At 34.1% G+C, this 20799-nt stretch overlaps 3 protein-coding genes and 1 pseudogene across 13 annotated transcripts; all 4 read left to right on the top strand.

Moving 5' to 3' along the window:
• The first annotated feature begins 2522 nt into the window (after positions 1-2522).
• On the top strand, positions 2523-6414 carry LOC105761314 (cytochrome b561, DM13 and DOMON domain-containing protein At5g54830). 2 transcript variants are annotated; one of them, XM_052624381.1, is made up of 2 exons: positions 2523-5562; positions 6037-6414. In XM_052624381.1, the coding sequence occupies exon 1, from the start codon at positions 2783-2785 to the stop codon at positions 5444-5446; it is 2664 nt and encodes an 887-aa protein (XP_052480341.1). In that variant the 5' UTR covers positions 2523-2782; the 3' UTR covers positions 5447-5562; positions 6037-6414. The 2 variants fall into 2 exon arrangements, with proteins under 2 accessions (XP_052480341.1, XP_052480342.1); XM_052624382.1 differs by having other exon boundaries at positions 5859-6414.
• A 298-nt stretch (positions 6415-6712) lies between these two features.
• Positions 6713-9709, top strand: LOC105761313 (hypothetical protein). 10 transcript variants are annotated; one of them, XM_012579098.2, is made up of 7 exons: positions 6713-7370; positions 8471-8588; positions 8670-8910; positions 8995-9077; positions 9154-9276; positions 9359-9431; positions 9534-9709. In XM_012579098.2, the coding sequence occupies exons 1-3, from the start codon at positions 6772-6774 to the stop codon at positions 8895-8897; spliced, it is 945 nt and encodes a 314-aa protein (XP_012434552.1). In that variant the 5' UTR covers positions 6713-6771; the 3' UTR covers positions 8898-8910; positions 8995-9077; positions 9154-9276; positions 9359-9431; positions 9534-9709. The 10 variants fall into 10 exon arrangements, with proteins under 10 accessions (XP_012434552.1, XP_012434553.1, XP_052480345.1 ...); XM_012579099.2 differs by having other exon boundaries at positions 9359-9438; XM_052624385.1 differs by having other exon boundaries at positions 9339-9431.
• Positions 9710-11370: 1661 nt separating this feature from the next.
• On the top strand, positions 11371-15357 carry LOC105761312 (BES1/BZR1 homolog protein 4). Its single transcript, XM_012579092.2, has 2 exons — positions 11371-12066; positions 14384-15357. The coding sequence occupies exons 1-2, from the start codon at positions 11851-11853 to the stop codon at positions 15119-15121; spliced, it is 954 nt and encodes a 317-aa protein (XP_012434546.1). The 5' UTR covers positions 11371-11850; the 3' UTR covers positions 15122-15357.
• Positions 15358-18652: 3295 nt separating this feature from the next.
• Positions 18653-20636, top strand: LOC105761311 (peptide-N4-(N-acetyl-beta-glucosaminyl)asparagine amidase A-like; annotated as a pseudogene).
• Positions 20637-20799: the final 163 nt, after the last annotated feature.

Below are 20799 nucleotides of genomic sequence, written 5' to 3'. Positions count from 1 at the left end.
TCAAGGGAGGTAAAATAATGCAAAATTATATGTTCAGTACTTTAGAGTTGAATATGGATCATGGTTTTAATTGCACAATACATGCATTCTTTGTTTTTAATCTCAATCAGATTTGTGAGATGTATATTTTGTGAGGTTGATTAATGTAATTCTCTTTTGTGAAATTATAGATATGTATTTTTATATTTTTATTGGATAATTTTTTTTTACAAATTATAGATGGTATAAAACTTATTTTATACATTTTCTTTTAATGAGAATATTTGATGCATTGTTAGTGCATAAATTCTATGCATTATCGATGAATAATATCATAACACGTTATCACATTCTATTTGAGTAATTTAATTAGAATGTGTACAAGTTTAGGGTTCAATTTAAAATATGAGTAATAGTTTGAGATGTTTGGTGGAATTAATCCTAATTGCTTCTACGATATAGGGTAAACTATAGAATTAGTCACTCAACTATGAATTTTTTTTATTTAGCCACTTACATTTTATATTATTTCTATTTTGGTCACTCACACTTTAGATTGTTTCTATTTTGGTCACTCTCCGTTAAATAGTTAACGGAAGTGATGATGTTGCCCTTTCCAACTAGAATAATAACACGTTTATTTCTTAATACTTACACATTCTATCAATTTGATTCTTATTCTAAATAATTCAATAAATTTCACCCTCCATATTTACAAATTCTATCAACTTTATTCTCAAACACATATAATTAAATATAAAAAATGATTATATTTAAACACATATAACTAAATGCTGATAAATTTATATGTATGTGTGATTTTGATAAACCCAAAAACTCAAAACCCCCATAACTTAGTAAATTTGTGGTTTTTATAGCATTTTCAACAAAGGAACCCAATTTTTCCCATCACCTAGCAAATAATTAACAAAAAAAAAAAACGAAAACGAAAAAGCTTCTTGTAAGCCATTTTCAAATCATCATCTTTTGCATTCTTGTTAACTTGAAAAATCGTGTAATAATTTGCACTCATCTCTAAGTATAAAATTTATTATATAATTTATCTTCATCTAATTTGTTTGCAATTTATTTAGAAAAATGTGTAAATTTTCTAGGTTTTCAATTTTTCCAACTTGAATTTTAGATTTTTTTTGTAATATTTTAAATTTTTTAGTTACATATATTTTTATAATTTATAATTTCTGTTATATTTTAATAATATATATAAATTTCATATAGTTTCTTTTAAATTTTTTATTTTTTATAAAAAAAAATAGATTATGGCATCCTAAGAGTGTCATGTTTCCTATATTTAGTATTGTAACAAAAAAAAAAGTATCAAAGCCCTTGACGGAATAAATTTTTAGGTACCAACTTGGGATAAAAAATCATAAGTACCAACATGGGAGAAGGTGTCAAGTTTGAGGGGCTAAATGCATATTTGAACCTTATAATTATAATTAAATATAAGAACATATAATATTATTTAGATAAATATATATAAATAACTATATTTTGTACCTTTTCATAATATATACTTTATATTTAATTATATGTGTTTGAGGATCAAATTGATAAAATTTGTAAGTATTAAAGACTAAATGCATTATTTATACTAGTTAAAAAAGGTCACATCATAACTTTCGTTAACCATTTAATGAAGAGTGAATAAAATAAAACGATCTAAAAGATGAGTGACCAAAATAGAAATGATCTAAACGATAGTGATAAAATTAAAAATTTTCATAGTTAGGTGACTAAAACAGAAACACACTAATAGTGGGATGACTAATTCTATAGTTTACCCTATTATATTTTATTATTAGGTAAACTATTTCACCCAACTATCTATTTTTCTTTTTAGTTACCTAATTATGAATTTTTTAATTTGATCATTCAACTAATTGAGATTTTTTTGTCCATTTCTTTAAATCTCTATGGAGAGTAATGTGGTAGTTAAAAATGAGTATAATTATAAATCTAGCTCTTAAATTTTATATCTTAAATTGATTTAGTCAAATTTTTAAAATAATTAACTCTTAAATTTTACAAATAGTCTGAATTTGATCCTCAAAATTTACTTTTCTCTTCTACTTCACCACGGGCCATTACCATCATTACCTCCACCTTTCTCCCAAAAAAAACTTACCTTTCCTCTTTCTATTTCAACCTAATTTATTGTTAAATAGTAGCACATATATTTAAATTGCTTAGGCTTCATCTAACTTAACACAAAATAAATTATAATACCTTAAATTTGAACATGATTAAAAAAATTTTTTTTTTTTGGAGAAAGATGGAGGAGAAGGCAGAACTAGAGGCAATGATATAGTGGTAGCAGAGGAAGTGGAAAGAAAAGGTAAATTTTGATAATCAAATTGAGATTATTTGTAAATTTTAAAAATTAATTTTTTAAAATAATGACTAAATTGATACAAAATAGGAAAATTAAAATTAAATTTATTATTATATTAAATTTTAATTATCATGTCCTCTCATTACGGAAATTGGCAAAAAAAAAATCTCCAGTAGTTGGACTACTAAATTAAAAAATTTAAAGTAAATTAAAATTAAAAACTGATAGTTAAGAAGATAGTTGGGATTCTGGTTTCCTCTCTTCAGAAAAACAGGAAAAAAAGTAAAATTATAAAACAATATCGAGACAAGTTGACGACTCGCTCCGGCTGTATCGAGTCACCACTCACCACCACCAGCCGCTCATTGGCTCCTTCCTTCTCTTTAAAACGTTCATTTTCCATCATCACCGAATTCGGATTCTCGAATCACCCGCGACCGGATTCGAATGTACAATTCCAAAATTTTCCTTCTAATCTCGCTCTTCCTAATCAATTCCATCGCCTCTTCCAAAGCGGATTCGGGTCAGAAATGCTCCAACACCAGCTCCCTAGTCGGGTTCGAATCGAACTTCACAATGGTCCGACACCAACTCCGTGGCCATCTCAAAATCCTCGATGGTTGCTCTTTCCAGGTCACCGGATTCGACATGTTATCCGGCTCGTCCGACGTCGTTTTCTGGGGCGCCGTCTCCCTCAACTTCTCTGACCTCACCAGCGGGTTCCCCATCTCCGGTCAACGCCTCAATCAAACAGCTTACAAAAACGCATCGTTTTCAGTCCAATTGCTCCCCGACATAACCTGGGACCAGATCAACGTTCTTTCAATCTGGGACATCGCCAGCACCTCGGACTTCGGCCATGTCACCCTCCCTCGAAACGGGTCGGATTCGGTTTCGGACTCGGTGCATACAGTGTTTGATAACTGCAAGAACTTGTCGGATAATTATAGGGTCCGGTGGAACTTGAATGTGGAGGAAAATTGGATCGAGATCGGGTTAGAAGCGGCGGCGCCGAGGACCTATTACATGGCATTTGGGTGGGCGAATCCGAATAGGACGAAGGAGCTGATGTCCGAAGCTGATGTTACGGTGGCAAGTTTTACTGAGGAAGGTAGGCCTTTTGTTGATGATTTTTACATTACGGCTTATAGTGAATGTAAGTTGAGTTCTAAAGACCGGACAGCTATAGGTGTTTGCCCTGATGTAGTTTATGAGAATTCGAAAAATGGCATGATGGTGAATAATACTAGGTTCGTTTATGGACATAGGAGAGATGGGGTTTCTTTAATTATGTTTAGGAAACCATTGAATTCGACAGATAAGAAGTATGATTTGCCTGTGTATCCTAATGAGGATATGAGGGTTATTTGGGCATTAGGGTTGATGAAACCACCAAATGAAAATCGGTCTCATTTTTTGCCCCAATTTCATGGGGGTCCAGAGAAGGTTGCATATGGACATTTGGTTCTTAATGTTTCAGAGAAGGTAGATGATTGTTTTGGGCCATTGGATGCTGATGATAATGAGGATCAAGAGTTGATTATTGCTGATACAGAAGTCCCCCTTGTTGTTACAACAGGGGAGGTGTTGCATTATCCAAATCCGCCAAGTCCGTCTAAGGTTTTGTATATTAATAATAAGGAAGCACCGGTGTTGAGAGTGGAAAGAGGGGTGCCAGTTAAGTTTTTGGTGCAGGCAGGGCATGATGTTGCATTGTATATTACTTCAGATTCTCTAGGTGGGAATGCTACATTAAGGAATGCAACTGAGACTATTTATTCTGGAGGGCCAGAAGCGGAAGGAGTTGTAGCAAATCCTCACGAATTGATTTGGGTTCCTGATAGGAATACCCCCGATCAAGTGTATTATCAGTCCTTGTACCAGGAAAAGATGGGATGGAAAGTTCAAGTTGTTGATGGTGCCCTGTCCGATATGTACAACAATAGTGTGCTTTTAGATGATCAACAAGTCACTTTCTTTTGGACGTTATCAGAAGATTCAATAACTATTGCTGCCCGTGGCGTGAAGAAGAGTGGCTATCTTGCAATAGGTTTCGGTAATGGGATGGTGAATAGCTATGCATATGTGGGCTGGATTGGCGATACTGGAAAAGGGCATTTAAATACATATTGGATTGATGGAAAGCGTCCCTTGAACATCCATCCAACAAATGAGAATCTGACACATGTCAGGTGCAGGTCAGAAGATGGCATCATTACTTTGGAATTCACACGTCCATTAAAACCATCATGCAATCAAAATGATAAGCCAGAGTGCAAGAACATTGTTGATCCTACAACTCCTCTTAAAGTCATATGGGCAATAGGTTCAAAGTGGACTGATGATCATCTCAGTGAGAAAAACATGCATACGGTCACGAGTCAAAGGCCTGTGCAAGTGCTGCTTATCCGTGGTTCTTCTGAGGCTGAGCAAGGTTTACAACCTGTCTTAGCTGTACATGGGTTTATGATGTTCCTCTCCTGGGGTATTTTGATTCCTGGTGGAATATTGGCTGCTAGATACCTAAAACATGTAAAGGGTGATGGATGGTACCAAATTCATATTTACCTACAATATTCAGGATTAGCAATTATCCTACTTGGTGCTCTTTTTGCAATTGCCGAACTTCGGGGTTTCTATGTTAGCTCGTTACATGTTAAGCTTGGTATTGCTGCCATAGTTTTTGCCTCTGTGCAACCAATGAATGCATATCTCAGACCGGAGAAACCTGCTAATGGGGAGGATGCTTCCACAAAGAGATTAATTTGGGAGTATTTCCATGTAATTATCGGCAGAGGTGCCGTTGCCATAGGAATTGCAGCACTTTTCACTGGAATGAAGCATTTAGGAGAAAGATATAGAGTAGAAAACGTCCACGATCTTAGCTGGGTATTAATAATATGGTTCTTGATTGCTGCATTGACTGTAATTTATCTGGAGCATCGTGAAAGACAACAGAGAGATAGATTACAAGGAAGGAGCAACTGGGTTCTCGGCAACGTCGAAGAAGAGGATTCCATTGACCTTTTAAGCCCGAACGACGCTTCTGCTCGAAAAGGTTCACAAAGTTCTGGAGTAATTGAAGTACAATTAGAGCCATTGAACAGATAGATTTATTCATATAATATATTTTTTCTTTTTGAATATAAAAAAGCTCCATTCTTCACCAGTTTTGAAAGCTTCTTACTAACATGGAGCTGCTTTTTTCTCGGACGGCTTTCCCCACTGTAAGTAGAGCTTTACTCTTGATAATTCTTTTTTCTACCAACATGTATTTTGTATACTTGATACACCTTTACTCTTGATAATTCTTTTTGATACTCTTGATCAATTTATCGTACCTTATTTCTCTTGATTGAAATAGACCTTAATTTTCTGTTATCTTGAACTCTTAATACATGGAAATATACAGTCAATTTTTTTCCCCTTTTTGTTTCACTTTCTTTGTGATAATTTTGCTTTTGGTGGCAAAATAAGCTTATGTTAAAGTAGACACTCACCTGGAAGTTTGTGTATCCAATAGCTTCTTTAAAGCAAGCTGAGTAGACTTTGCATGCTTGAGAAACAAGTGCTTCAACAATTTATCTACAGTTGGCCTCTTGGTTTGATCTTTCACCAACCACATTGCAACCATGTCTTTAAATGGCTTCGAGAACTTCAAATATGTCAAACATAATTCAGTCATGAGCCTTTGTTGGCAGATATATCGACAAGGGCGGACGACCATGAGCCAACTCCAACTAAACATCCCAAACAACCATATATCAGCCTTGAAGTTGTATCCAGTTCCGGGCTCCAAAACTTTGGTTGCCATCCAACAAGGACTCCCTGTACTTGTATTTCGACACCATTGTCGATCGCCGGAATCAAACATGCAAGCTGAAACACCAGAATCCGAGTGCTTCATTTCCTCTTTTTTGTTGGGCAAAAGGTTGCTAGCTTTGCCATATCAATGGATAAGCCCCTTGTCAATGAAGAAAATACAGAAGTTAGGGACTTTTTTTAATAAAAAAAAAAATCCAGTAAAAAGTATTGTATTAATTTTTTTTTTAATTTATTGATTCAATACTTCTTACCAATGTTTTTGGTTTTCTCATAGTAATGAAATAAGCTTTCAATTAAGCAAAATTTATTGGTATTTTATGGGCATTAAAGCATAAATCGCCTAACCCCAAAGATTTTTTAATTTGAAAATTATCACACTGAAGAATCAAACCTTCAAATAATAACACTTGAAATCGCCTAGCTTTATTGAACATTTTAGCTTAAATTGCTATTTATTTAATAAAATTTTATTTAAATTTAGTTACAAAAATAGATTAATATTAATAAATAAGTAATTTTTTAAGTAATAAAAAGATGGATGTGTATTTAAGATCTCTAAGCTCCTCTGCAGAAAAGACCCTCCTTTTAATCTTAAACCCTTCCGCTGCAAAATGTATCTCTTCAAAGCTTTCATTCTGTCTACGCGTACCAAAGTTCTCCTCAAAATCCACAATCCTCTTTACAAAACCCTTTGTCCTTCACCATCATTCATAATCAGAAGAACCCTTAATTCCTCTTCCCAGCTACCAACCAAAACCCCACTTTCTCTGTTGTTTCGAGACACTGTTTTAACAGTAAAACCCGCAGGAACTGAAACCCAGAGAAAAGGCGAAATCAATGAGTCGGTGAAAGAATTTAGGAATTTCAAAGAAAACCCAAAAGGGAAAAAGAAAGAAACAGAGAAATTAGATGGGAAAAGACCCAAGAAATTCAAGTGTTTGGTTGAGTTTATTGGGGATGAAAACAAAGAAGAAAAGATGAAAAAGAAGATGAAAGCTAAAAGAGAAAGGGAAAAGGTAAGAGCTTTGAAGGGTCTTTCACAGTTAGCTGAGATTTTCATCAGGCATTTGTATGCAAAAGGGTATTTTAAGGAGGCTAGTTTTGTGGAAGACAACAAGTTGGATTTTGGTTACTTTGAGAATAGTTATGGCAGGGATTTTATCAAGTTTGCTGCTTACAATTTTGGTAAAGATCATCAAGATATTGCAAAGTAAGAACTTTTGTTTTCTCCTTTTTTTCTTTTTTAATTTGGATTTGACATTGTTTGACAATTGTTAATGTTTTTTATTCATGTTGGCTGATTGATGTACTTGATGTTTTATTTGGTTGTTCTTAACATTGTAGGGGAAAGTGGAGTTTGAGATTATGGTTATTTTGCATTTTTCAAATGAATTCATAATAACTAGGTGGATTGATAATATTAGTTTCTTATTTCATTGTTATATACTGTTCATTTTTCCTTAAGTACTAGAGTTCGAGCTAGGATATAGGATATATATATATATATATATATATATATAGAAAAACATATAAAAAGAATTGAGCTTATCCATATTGTATAGTTATGGTGTAAGAGGGTATATAGGAAAACTTAAAAAAGAAATTCAGAAACTAGGGAAACAGGGGTAATCATATTTAAGTGCATAGATGCATACATATGTGCAAAACTACTGGTATTCATAGACATAAGTGTATAGTCAAGCATCTCTTTTTCATGTAGTTATATTAGAGATATTCATCTGGACCGAACCATAGGTTGAGTGGCAAAAGACTTGATATCAAGTATTTAATTGATACCAATCTTGGGTTCCATCCTTGGACAACCCTAAACCCTCCCCTTATACAAATAAACTTTAGAGGTATTATAAAAATTCTCTGCATTCTTCAGTCAAATTGTCAAGAGATTTAGCCATAGCATGCTGTAAGAATGCTAGGTCTTAGATTCAAGCATTGCAAAGCTGGCAGATATGCACTGAACCTTCACTTAAAATCAATGTTAGTGATTAAGTACATAATAGCAGCATATGTTTGGCGGAGCTATATGATGTTCTACTAAAATTGTGCAAAGTTGGTTTCTATGTGTTTGACAAAAAATCAGGTGTGACAGATTTTATCAATCAATGATTGTAGCATAATTTTTGACTTGATATGATATGGTCAACCATATGTACACCGATGCAGTTGATCTATTAATATATCTTGCTTTTATATATAGCTCATCTCCTTGCCATCGTTTTGGGGAATCATTACTTCAATGACTGTCCTTTTGCTTCTTGTAAATAAAGTAACCTTCGATATTGGTATTTGCAGATGGTTGCCGGGAAGTCACTTGAAAAAAGTGGTGCTCTTTGGTTGCGCTTCCCTTGATAAAAATAATGTCTTCGCTGCTAAGAGATTGCGCAAGTTCTTTAAAATTCAAGAAAACACTGTAAGCCATTATTCCAATGTTTACTATACTGAGTACAAATCTTCCTATGTTGTTTGTTTTACTGATGGGTGATCTCTTCAGGTATGCAGTCGATGCATGTTAAAGGATTCATGCGAGTATGCTAATAAGAGTGTATGGGGAATCGGTACCAACAGTTTGCTTCTGGTTGATGTAATGAAAGTTATCACTTTGTATGTTTTAGATTTAGTGCCTGCAAAACTCACCGTTCCGGATGAGGTAAAAGATTCAATCAACCAATTGTTGAAGGTGGTTATAAAGTTAAGTCAACCCACATGCCAAGACTCCTAAAATGTTCCTACAGGTACTTATTGTAAATTCCTCTTACTCGGACTCTGAAGTAAGATATGAATATGTTTAACTTTTGTAATTTTCCCTATATTTGTAGGATTATATTTCCATATCCATGTCTGAATATGTGCTGGATAAATACTCAAGGGAAAATGAACGTCAAGAGTCGGAGTGACATAGGTAAATTCAGCTGTAACTATGTCAGTATCATCATTTTGGCTGTTTCCCTTTATTTGTTCGACTCATAATGTTACAGATTATCGATATGATTGCAAGAAAGACGAGCATAGCTTTTTCTGGTGACATGAAAGGTGTTCTTTGCAGAGAAGCACATGTCTAAAGATGAATTTTCGAAGCAGAATACCGATGACCGATGTAGGTATGTAATTTACATTCAATAAATGACCCATTTCCTTTGTTGACTGCTTGCAAATCTCTCAGTAATCTAGCCACCATATCAGATCATTCATTCAAGCCATTTTAATCGAGTTTTCCATCCTTCGGTCGATCAAGCATACAATAGCAGTTCGACTGGTAAACAGTTAGGCACCCCATAATCAAACCCGAGATTTTTTCGTTTTAAATATATTTATGTTGCTTATACATTCTTGTGATTTATCTGTGTATGTTATCTAGAAATCAAAATCTAGAAGATGGAATTCAAAAGGTGAAGCACTTGGTTTATCCAAAGTAGCAAGTTAGAAGAACAGCTTCTTCTTTTTCATTGATTAGTTTATACTTTTGACTTTTGATGGGAACTGTTCAACTGTTTATGATAAATATCGGCAAAGTCAACATGTAGGATTGTTCTATGGATTCTCTCCAAGGCTCTTTGACTATGTTAACGGTTTCAATCTTCCGTCTGAAGTTATCACATTTTCAACCATTAATATAAATATATAAATTTTTAAATATGTAAAATACTTCTTGGAATATTTACCCATTTTAATAAATCAAATTTTTTTTATATTTATTCGAACTTTTTATAATTGGACAAACAAAATGATAGCAAAATGCAATGAAAGAGCCCCGAATATAGGTGTATTCATAGTTCGGTTAAAATCTAACCAATCAATTGAATAGATCTAATTTGGTTATTTGGTTGGTTGTCGAATTTAGTTCAGTTGGAGGTTGATTAGTGATTTTTAAAATTTTGGTTATCAGTTAATTCGTTATATATGTTTTATATTAGTAGTGCATTTTTTGAACTATTATTTTTATATTAGTTGAAAAATAATATACATTATATACAATATAATTTTTGAATTATTAAAAAATGAACATTAATAATGTATTCTCTATATGTTTTATACTTATTTTAATCAAAAGACAAATATATAAATTTTTGTTAATTCGGTCAGTTAATTAAATTAATTAAAATATTTTGGTTCAATTAATGTATTTAAAAAGATTTGATTCAATTAACGGTTAAAGATTTTTATATTTTAAATAATCCAATTAATAGTAATTCAATTCGATTAACGATTTAATCGTTTGAACATCTTTACTTGAAATATTAAAAATATTTTAAAAAAAGAGAGGATTTTTAAAATGGTTGCGGAATAAAGAAATAGTCATTAATAATATATTTGGAGTCGTTAAAGGGGGATCTCGCACGTGCGCTGAATCGCGAAACGTGTCGTATTGCAGTCCGGTTCTTATTGGACGGTGATCGATAGGGACGGTTACTGAAGCAACAGCGAAGGCAGTGGCCACGTGGCGAGCTAAAGTCACACGTTGGTCATGCAGAGCAATCAAAGTAACGCTTAACGTGTTGCTTTGCATTGTTGATCGCGTGAACTCTCCCTTTATTTTCCTTATTTTGTCCCTCATATCATCCGTTTTATCTCTCTTTTTTAACGGCAATTAGTCCTATTATCTTTATATATTTACACTCTTAATTTTTCAATAAAATTGACAGTATTTAATAATAAAATTGTTTAAAAAAATAAAAATTGCTTTTTTTCCTAAACATGAAGAAAGGTGTTAAATTTGTATTGAACAATTCCTTTTATTTCTTTTATTTATTTTAATTTTTATATTTTAAACAATTTAATTGAGTTGTTGTTTACATAATATTTTAATGGTCAAATTAAGAATTTCATCGTTTCAATTTTAATTGATCACATTTTGATTCTTATAAAATTAAGAAATTAATGTAATCGAGTAATACCACTGTTAAATTATAAACATGAAATCAATAATTCAATAATTTACAAACTAATAATTATTAGATATTATCATTTTAATAATTTATATTTAATAAATTAATAAAAATCAGTCATTTAAGTCGGTATTTAACATTTAACAACAATTCAACAACTTATCAAATTTGACTATGTTAAATTATAATAATAATATTATTAAAACAAAATATATGAATTATAAGTGGCAAATTTGTAAATAGAAAAGAGATCAAGGGGCAAAGATATCCAACCACTGCAGTATTAGCTGACCACCTCGCAAATCAGTGTTAATTGAGAAGCACTAATTTCATTTCAAGCCTTCAAACTCAATTCATCGTTTTCATTGTTCTTTCTTCCCGGGTTTTCCAACTCTTTGCAAAACCCAAAACCATATTTCCCGGTCGATTTCTGCTCCGCTCCAGCCATTGATCCGCCAATCCAGATCCATCTTTAACTGGATCTCATCAACTCACCTTTTACCCGTTCCCACCGGTTCATCCGCCATAAAATCACTGCCGTCTGATATCTCTCCACTCAACGGTCTAAAAGTTGGAAACTGGAAAATTCTTTCTCCGATCACAGTTGAAACGGCTCCGTTGCAGCTTAAATTCCTTAGCTTTACCTCATCTTCGTTTTCTTTTTCCTACCCATTTTCTTTCATTTTGCTTTTCATTGCCTTTACTCAAATTCTATTCTTTTTAACCAAACAATTAATTTTTCTATAAATTCAAGAAATCTAGTATTGGTTTGTTTTTCTTCGATTGGAAATGACGTCGGGGACGAGGATGCCGACATGGAAAGAGAGAGAGAACAACAAGCGGAGAGAACGGCGGAGGAGAGCTATTGCTGCGAAGATCTTCGCTGGACTTCGGATGTACGGTAACTACAAGCTTCCAAAACACTGCGATAACAATGAAGTTCTCAAAGCTCTTTGTAATGAGGCTGGTTGGACTGTTGAACCCGATGGCACTACTTATCGTAAGGTAATTACTATCCTCACCTTAACCTTTTTCTTTTTTTTTTCTTTTCGTTGATTCTGAGTAAAAAATAATGAAAATGATGGAGATGGAAGTGTTAATTCTTTGTTGGATAAAGAAAGTTCACTTAAGTCATGCATTTAGAGTTGCTTTCATTTCATGTTCAATTTTTTTTTTTTAAAGATCCGAAGCAACTGGAAAATTGATTTTCTCCGGTATATTTAGCAGGATGAAGATCTTAATTATTGCAAGTGTAGTTATTATACTAAATAATCGTCACAACCAACAAAATCGTGGTCTGTTTTCTAAATTGTGCCGCCTTTTGCGGTGCATGTTAGTCTTCGGAAGTGTCCCCGTTGAGCTAGTATACGCCAATTCCGGCGAGCGAATTTTGAAATCCGACCAACAACAAGATCTCGTGCTAACATGCACAGCTCGTACCGGCGCACGTTAGCAGCGTCAGTTCGTGTTTTAGATTCCTTTCACTGCTTTTAATTGGTTTTACCCTTATTCTCTGAGGTAATAGAGTATGTGTTGTTGTACGTTAGATCTGAACCATCTGATCATGTGTCATTTAGTCTTCATCAATCGTACGTTTGATCTGGTCAGCCCTCTTTTTAATTATTATTATCATGTTGTTTTTGCTCCTCACTTTATCCAACGCGTTAACCGTGAAGCACCAAAGAAAGATTCCTTTTTTAGTGTCTGCAAAATTAGATTAAGAATCACACATCTTTGGAATTTAAACTGAAGATTTGTTGAATGTTGGTGTAATTTTCCTGTTTAGTTGAAGATATGTTAATTTGTGTTATATGATTATTTTTTAAAAAAAATAATTGTTTGGACATTTCATATACCCGTATTTGGTATTCCTTTTAAGCTCGGATAACATTCGTGTTAATCGAACACTAGTGCGAATAGGCATAGATCTTTAGAAAAAGACCCAACTGCCTTTTCAAAATGATGATTTATGTGGAAGCTTTGGCATCATCTGAATTTTTATAATGAGGTCTGATTTTTTTCAATTGCTAGGTAACCATGTCCATTTTCAAGATTTTGCATAGCTTCCCACTTTAGCGACAACTTTAATCTTTAGTCATTCATGATGTTTTTTTTTTCTTTTTCTTTTTGGTATTTCTTTTCATTTTCGAGGACTAGAGTTCAATTATTAGAGTTGTAGGGGTAACTTTGAGTCACTAGAAAGGTCATTTTCACCTTTTTTTGGTTGTTCATTTATGATTCAAGATAACAAAATTGACTGGACTGCTAACATATTACATCCATTAATGGTTTTATGGGTCAATTTAGTGGATCTGTAGCAACAGTAGGAAGATTTTAGGTTGTTTTTTATGATAAAGTTTACAGTGTGTTTCTGGTTGAAATTAGTTGCTATCTTTTTACTATGAATTATCAAATTTTCTTTGAGATCAGATCTTGACTTGAACCACATTATGACCAGAGGGAAAGGGAAAAGATATATAGGCACTCACGTGCTTTGCTACACTTTTACACGTGATTTAGCTGGCAAGGTGGTCCAGCCACCTTTTTCCTGTTTTGGTTGATTGATTATATTTATTTATATTACTTGAACTCATTATTTTTCCTGAATAATTGTGTTTAAAACCTATGTTCTATGGATATTCAGAAATAGAAACACGAGTATAATCCTCTAAATATATGAAATATTCAGGAAAAAATTTTGAATATATGCAGATAGGGCACATATATGTATCTCACATGCACCCTTAAATCCAAGTAACATAGGTATTTATTGCTACCTCTTAGCCAATTTATAACCACTTTTTAGGTTTTAGCTTGTTTTAATGTTTCTAGCTTGAGTACTCAACTAAGCAAAGGCTATATATATAGTTAACAAGTGTGGCCTACTAATGAAGTTTGAATCAGGGGGGTGATTTTTGGGACTGCAGTTTAAAGTGAGAAATTTAGGTCATTATCATGGTGGTTTTGGGGGAGATATTGTGAGTCTGATAAGTGAAGAGATGGAATAACAATGTGTTATATGATGCTGTATTAAGCTGAATTCAACTAAAGATATCCATTATTGAAATGATTTAAGATGTCAGATTATTGAGATCATAAAGAAAAATTGAAGGGGGTGAATAACGATGGCCTAGTTTGTTGGAATAAATGACATTCATCAGAACAGAAATTGTGTTCCTTATCAATTGCTGGAATGAGTTATTGGAGCTGCTATTTATTTAAATTACTTATTTCCATAATTGAGCATACTAGGCTTGCAGTAATTGTGTTTGATCTGTTGCATCTGCATTTTATGGCACTGATAACTATCTAATTTCCACAGGGGTGTAAGCCTTTGGAGCGCATGGATATAGTAGGTGGATCAGCAACAGCGAGCCCCAGTTCATCTTACCACCCAAGCCCCATGTCATCTTCCTTTCCAAGTTCAGCTTCCTCTTCGTATGTGGTTAATTCCAACGGTGATGGGAGTTCTCTTATCCCATGGCTCAAAAATCTCTCATCTGCTTCCTCATCACCGATGTCTTCAAAGCTTCCTCATATCTACATTCATAGTGGTTCCATCAGTGCTCCTGTCACCCCTCCATTGAGCTCACCAACTGCGCGAACTCCACGAACCAATACTGATTGGGAGGACCTGACTGCCCGTCCAGGTTGGAGTGCACAACAACACTCTTTCCTGCCCTCTTCAACTCCACCTAGCCCTGGTCGTCAGATCGTTCCTGACCCAGAGTGGTTTGCTGGGCTCCGTATCCCTCTCAGTGGGCCAACTTCTCCCACATTCAGCCTTGTCTCCTCAAATCCCTTTGGATTCAAAGAGGAAGTTTTAGCTGGTGGAGGATCCCGTATGTGGACTCCAGGGCAAAGTGGAACATGCTCTCCTGCAATAGCTGCAGGATCAGATCATACGGCTGATGTTCCAATGTCTGAAGTTATATCAGACGAGTTCGCATTTGGAAGCAATGCAACAGGACTCGTGAAACCGTGGGAAGGAGAGAGGATTCATGAAGATTGCGGATCGGATGACCTAGAACTCACTCTTGGCAGTTCCAGGACTAGGTGAGTTTTTTAAGCTTATTGAGTAGATAGATGGCCAAAATTGACTCCTTTTGTTTTCCCTTCCTGTTTTTACTTTGTGTTACAATACCTTGCATATAAAGCAATCTGTATGAACTTTGATTCCATATTTTGCTCTCTGAAAAAAGGGAACAAAAGGGATCAGGGTGAGCATGAATCTTATTATTAGCCTTCATTTAATTTTATATTTTTTTTTCTCTAAATATATAGTCAGTTTTTCAATGGTGATTTCTTAGCATCTTGTTCAGCCCTTCTCTCTCTTTGTTTAAATCTTAATTTTTGGAGTGTCGAACATGAATATTATTGAAAAGAAATTAGGATAAATGATGATTGTATGATTGATGTCTTTGTCTTGAGTTGCTTTTGCCATTGGAAGACATGCCACAATGACTAGTCAATTGTACTGTTTCTCCCAATGGCCAGCAAACCTTTGATGAAAATTAGGATATGTTGGACTTTTACCATTGCCCTTTGTGAAAACTTAGACATGATCATGTTGGCATGCTTTATTGTCAAGTCCATGTCTTTCCATTTTCATTATTTTCAATCTTTCTTTATTAATATGAATACATGAATTGTCAATTAATTTTCGGAAAGATGCACTTTGCTTTGTCTTTTAATGAAACAAAAAGTTGAAGAAGACTGGCTTTCTTTTAATCATCTTTTGACCAAAAATAGTGAAATTTTGAACTCGTGATATACAAATAATACATGTCTTATTTAGGGTTTAGATTATTTTACATATTTAATAATTTATTACATATTTAAACAAATTGATTCCGGAAAAGAAAAAAATAAATCTAATCAAGGGTATGATGTTGACACGCAGTTCTATCCAAATCATTGGGGAACATGGTCCCCATTTCCCCCGTTTTCAATCAGCCAAAGCAATTAATTCAATGGAAAATGCGGCAAAAATCTCTTACCCGTTGTGGGTATCGGCTCTTTCGGAAAAAAATTATTTTGAAGTGTCGTTTTCGGAACATTGATTTGGTCCCTCATCAATGAGAGGCATTGTACTTAAGATGTGAGCTACTGTTTTAAGGGTTTGGTTTATAGAGTCGGGAGCGTCTCGGTTGTACGTTTACGTATGCCCACCTATTAAGAGGCGACATGAGTATTTCATTCTTGATGTGATTTAAACCTCTGTATTCCATAGGTCAAGGGTTTGAATTCCACCAAAAGCAAGGCGCTCACGCCACCTCTTAATGGGTGGTCTTATGTCCACGTGCAGTTGAGGCATTCCTAACTCTGTGAACTAAGCTCTCAAGGCAGCACTCACGGTACATCGGCTCTCGATAGAGCACGGGAGATAAAATCCTTCCTTGAGGGACAATACCTTTTATTGTTGAGGGATCAGATTGGCGTATCTGAGAATAACACTTCGAAGACTTTTCTAAGAGGAGTCCATCTTTCCTCACCAATCATAAATTACAAATAATGCATTTGAAATCTACAAAAAGATATAATCCATTAAAAATTATAATGGGAAGAATGTGATAAGAGCACGTCAGCCTAAATCTTCCTTAAATGATCAAGGTTTTAAGGCTATCATTAAAATTTATAAACAAAACTTGGATTTCAGGTTTCTCCAACAAACCAGCAAGGACCAAATTGTTTGATATTCAACTACAATGGGAAGCATTTATGTGCTACAGATAATTTGCTATTTTAAAAGAATGAAAAATGCTATTTGGGCCCTTTTGCACTTCCTGGTCCTGATCCTGGTAACTTTCATGAGCCTAACTTTTCTTTGTTTGGGAGACTACATTTCCATTGCAAACTCAGTCACTACACCAGGAATGCATCTCATCAGGGCAATAAACCAGATAAAATCCAGCTTGTTCGGTATTAGATGGTTATGTAGACGAAGAATATTTTTTATCAATTACGAAGCTTCACGTGTCAAGCGGAAATTATCATGGACAAAGCCGAAGCTACTATGGATTAATGGACAAAATTACCATCTGGATGAGCGAGTTAGTACCATCTGGATTCAAATGCATTACCAATTACAATGCTTATGGGTTGACAGAATTCAAACGCTTTAGCAAATTGGAGACAAATTTCATACCAAGAGCTTCGTCAAGCCACTAATGGATTTTGTGTAAGCAATTTACTAGGTGCGGGGTGTTTTGGGTCGGTTTATCAAGGTACTCTTTCAGAGGGATTGAATGTTGCCATTGAAGTTTTCAATTTAGAGTTAGAAGGAGCATTTAAGAGCTTCGAGGTCGAGTGTGAGGTTTTGCGCAGCATAGCCACCCAAATCTAGTGAAAATCATCAGTAGTTGTTGTAACCTTGATTTTAAGGCCTTGGTACTTGAGTTCATGCCTGATGGAAGTCTCGAGAAATGGTTGTATTCTCACAACTATTTTCTCGTTATGTTACAAAGGTTGATCACAATGATCGACGCCGCATATGCACTAGAATACCTTCATCATAGCCAGACAATTCCAATAGCGCATTGCGATTTGAAGCCTAGTAATGTTGTGTTAGATGGCACTAGTAACAATTGGTTATATGGCACCAAGTAGAGTTTTACTTGGGGCGGGCCGGGTTTAGATTGGGCTCTAATAAAATTTTAGGTCCAATTGTTAAGCCTAGGCTCGACTTAAAAAATGGATTTAGATTTTTGTTCAAGTCCAATCTTGATAAAAATGCTAAAGTCTTAGCCTAGATCGAATCGTATTAATTTTTGCTAATTTTATTTTTTATATAAAAAATTAAATATATAATAACCAAATACACTAAAATATTAAATTAAATATTTCTCAACAAATTAAAAATAAATTAAAAAATATTTATACTTAAATAACACTAAGATAGGTGCAATTTAATAAGCAAATGCTTCTAAAATAGTAGCAAAATTAACAATAAAACAAGTGTTATATAAATCCAAACATTAACAACAAAATAATAACAACATAATAGTAGAATGATAACAAAACAGTGGTAAAAAAATAAGAAAACAACATCAAAACATAGAAAAATAACAAACAAAAAAAAGCAGGATTTTTTAATTGAAAATTAATGTTGGGTCGGGACAAAAAATCTTACCCAAGGCTGGTCCATTTTTTAGATAAGCCTTGTATTTCTGTCCAAGCTAGCATATTTTTCGGACATATATTTTTATCCAAACTCATTCATTTTTCAGCCAGGCCTTCCGGCCAAACCATAGACAACTCTAGCACTAGGTAATGACTTAACTTTTAAACTTTTTTTCCCTTTAAAAAGGCTCAAGTAAAATATGCTCACAGTAGTAAGTGTTGGATATTAACACGTTATAATATATAGAGAAAAAAATATAATTTAACTCATTATACGGTAACTATTTTTATACATTACTTTTTGGAAATTATTTGAAGTATTAAAAAATGTTTAGTGATATAAGATATTACCATTAATATATTGAATTAATCATGCTAATTTTATATATACAAGGAATAATATATTTTACCATTTGAACAAACATCTGCCACCCTGTAATTTCATCTTATTGCTGCACTTTCTGCTAGACCCAGATTTGTTTCTTTGTCAGCTTAATTTCCCCTTTTTTCCTTCAAAATCCTTCAGTCATAACATTGGTTTTTAACTTCAAAACCCTTCAAACCAATAGTTTCTTCCTCCTATCAGCAACTATCCATGGCTTCTTTTTTCTTCCCTTTGCTCTTCTTTCTTCTCCAATTATTTCTCTACCCTCTCTTTAGCCAAGCCAATCTCCATCAATCCAAAACCTTCCTCAAATCAACCCTTTTCTCCCAACCATCATCAACCAATGATACCATTCCACCAACTCTGTTTTTTGAAGTCACCAAACCCATCAATGTTCCCAACACAAAGCCATGTTCCCTCACTGTTTTACAACATGACTTTGGATACACCTATGGTAAGCCTCCTGTTTTTGCAAACTACGCCTTCCCATCTAATTGCCCATTTCAAGAATTTTCCAAGATCGTACTAGAATGGAATGCAACATGCAAAGGAAGGCAATTTGATCGGATCTTTGGAGTTTGGTTATCAGGAGTGGAGCTTCAAGGAGCTGCACAGCTGAGCCTAAAGCTACTGGGATTGTTTGGAGTGGCAAAAAGGATGTAACACAATATTCCTCATTGCTTTTGATGAACAAGACTCAAACTTTAGCTGTTTATATGGGAAATCTTGTTGACCAAACTTATACTGGTGTTTACCATGTCAATGTATCTCTTTATTTTTACCCTGCAGTAGAAAAAGTAAATTTAGGGTCTGGGATTGGTTCTAAGGCTGATTTAATCATGCCCTTTTCCAAGGATTTGCCATTGAATGATGGATTGTGGTATAAGATAGAGAATTCTACTGATATTAAAGTGAAGGAATTTGAAATTCCTCAGAATGTTTATCAGGCTGTGTTAGAGGTCTATGTGTCTTTTCATGAGAATGACGAGTTTTGGTATGGAAATCCTCCAAGTGAGTATATTATTGCTAATAATCTTACAACTTTGCCTGGAAATGGACCATTTAGGGAAGTTTTGGTTACTTTGGATGGTGAACTTGTTGGTGCTATTTGGCCTTTTACTGTGGTTTACACAGGTGTGGAATTATTCCTCAGTTGTGGAGACCCATTAGTGCCATTGGTTCATTTGATCTCCCTACTATGACGTTGAAATTACCCCATTTTTGGGGAAATTGTTAGATGGGAAATCCCACAAATTAAGTTTTAGTGTCACAAATGCCTTGAATGTGTGGTATATTGATGCGAATTTGCACCCATGGTTAGATTGTAAGAGCTCAAAGACTAAAGGGAAGCTTTTGCACCATAGCATTGCTCCTTTAAGTGTTTCTTCTGTGATAGATGTTGAGGGTTTAAATGGAACATTTGTTACAAAAGCAACCAGGTCCATATCCTCAACTGGTTGGATCAAATCAAGTTATGGGACAATCACAACAAAATCAACCCAAGATTTAAGTTATAGAAACTCCATGGTGATGGCCAAGGATGGAAATCTGCACATTGTGAACCAGAAGATCCATTTTGATGACAGGGTTCATTCAAAGATGCCAGGCTTCAATCTCAAACCAAAGAAATCATTGAAGAGGTTTGTTTTCAACATATACTCTGACTATATAAATCAAGGAAATGGAACTTCATTGACTGTAGCTAATGTCACATTGGGGTTCAATGAAAAGAAGTTTAAAGATAAAGTGAGGAATTGGCAGAAAGGAAATGGGTTCATGGTTGTGAAGGATCACTTGGTTGTCAATGGAGTTGGAAATACCCAACAAATATACAAATATGATGGCTTTAAATCTTGCTATTATAGGAATGTAAGCAGCTCAAATTTCACCATTCTTTATGATGAAATTGGATATACTTGCAGTAGAAGAGCAAAACATCATTTGGATTATGGTCCTTAATTAGCATCTTATGTAATTTATTAATGGAAATTAGTCATTTGAGTACTTTGATTCTTGAGTTGCAATATTAGAAGATGTATTAGTTAATGGAAAATAAAATCTTTATTTTGAAATGTCTTTGGCTCTTTAAAATATTTTAATATTGTATTCTTCAGTAATTTTGTAAATTATTTGATATATTATCTCTAAAAATTTTTACTTCATAAGTGAAGTTTAGAAATATGAATCTAAAATGTAATATAATGAATATTATTTATTATTTTGTATGATAA

The sequence above is a fragment of the Gossypium raimondii genome, chromosome 11 (assembly GCF_025698545.1).
Source record: "Gossypium raimondii isolate GPD5lz chromosome 11, ASM2569854v1, whole genome shotgun sequence".
Classification (NCBI taxonomy): domain Eukaryota; kingdom Viridiplantae; phylum Streptophyta; class Magnoliopsida; order Malvales; family Malvaceae; genus Gossypium; species Gossypium raimondii.
This window is presented reverse-complemented; position numbering and strand designations above follow the sequence as displayed.

Bases quoted from the DNA above. Each gene is read 5' to 3' on its own strand.
- LOC105761314 (XM_052624381.1), top strand. From the start codon at position 2,783: ATGTACAATTCCAAAATTTTCCTTCTAATCTCGCTCTTCCTAATCAAT.
- LOC105761313 (XM_012579100.2), top strand. From the start codon at position 6,772: ATGTATCTCTTCAAAGCTTTCATTCTGTCTACGCGTACCAAAGTTCTC. The intron at 7,371-8,470 runs GTAAGAACTTTT...TGGTATTTGCAG, and splicing joins GATCATCAAGATATTGCAAA to ATGGTTGCCGGGAAGTCACT. The intron at 8,589-8,669 runs GTAAGCCATTAT...TGATCTCTTCAG, and splicing joins TTAAAATTCAAGAAAACACT to GTATGCAGTCGATGCATGTT.
- LOC105761312 (XM_012579092.2), top strand. From the start codon at position 11,851: ATGACGTCGGGGACGAGGATGCCGACATGGAAAGAGAGAGAGAACAAC. The intron at 12,067-14,383 runs GTAATTACTATC...TAATTTCCACAG, and splicing joins ATGGCACTACTTATCGTAAG to GGGTGTAAGCCTTTGGAGCG.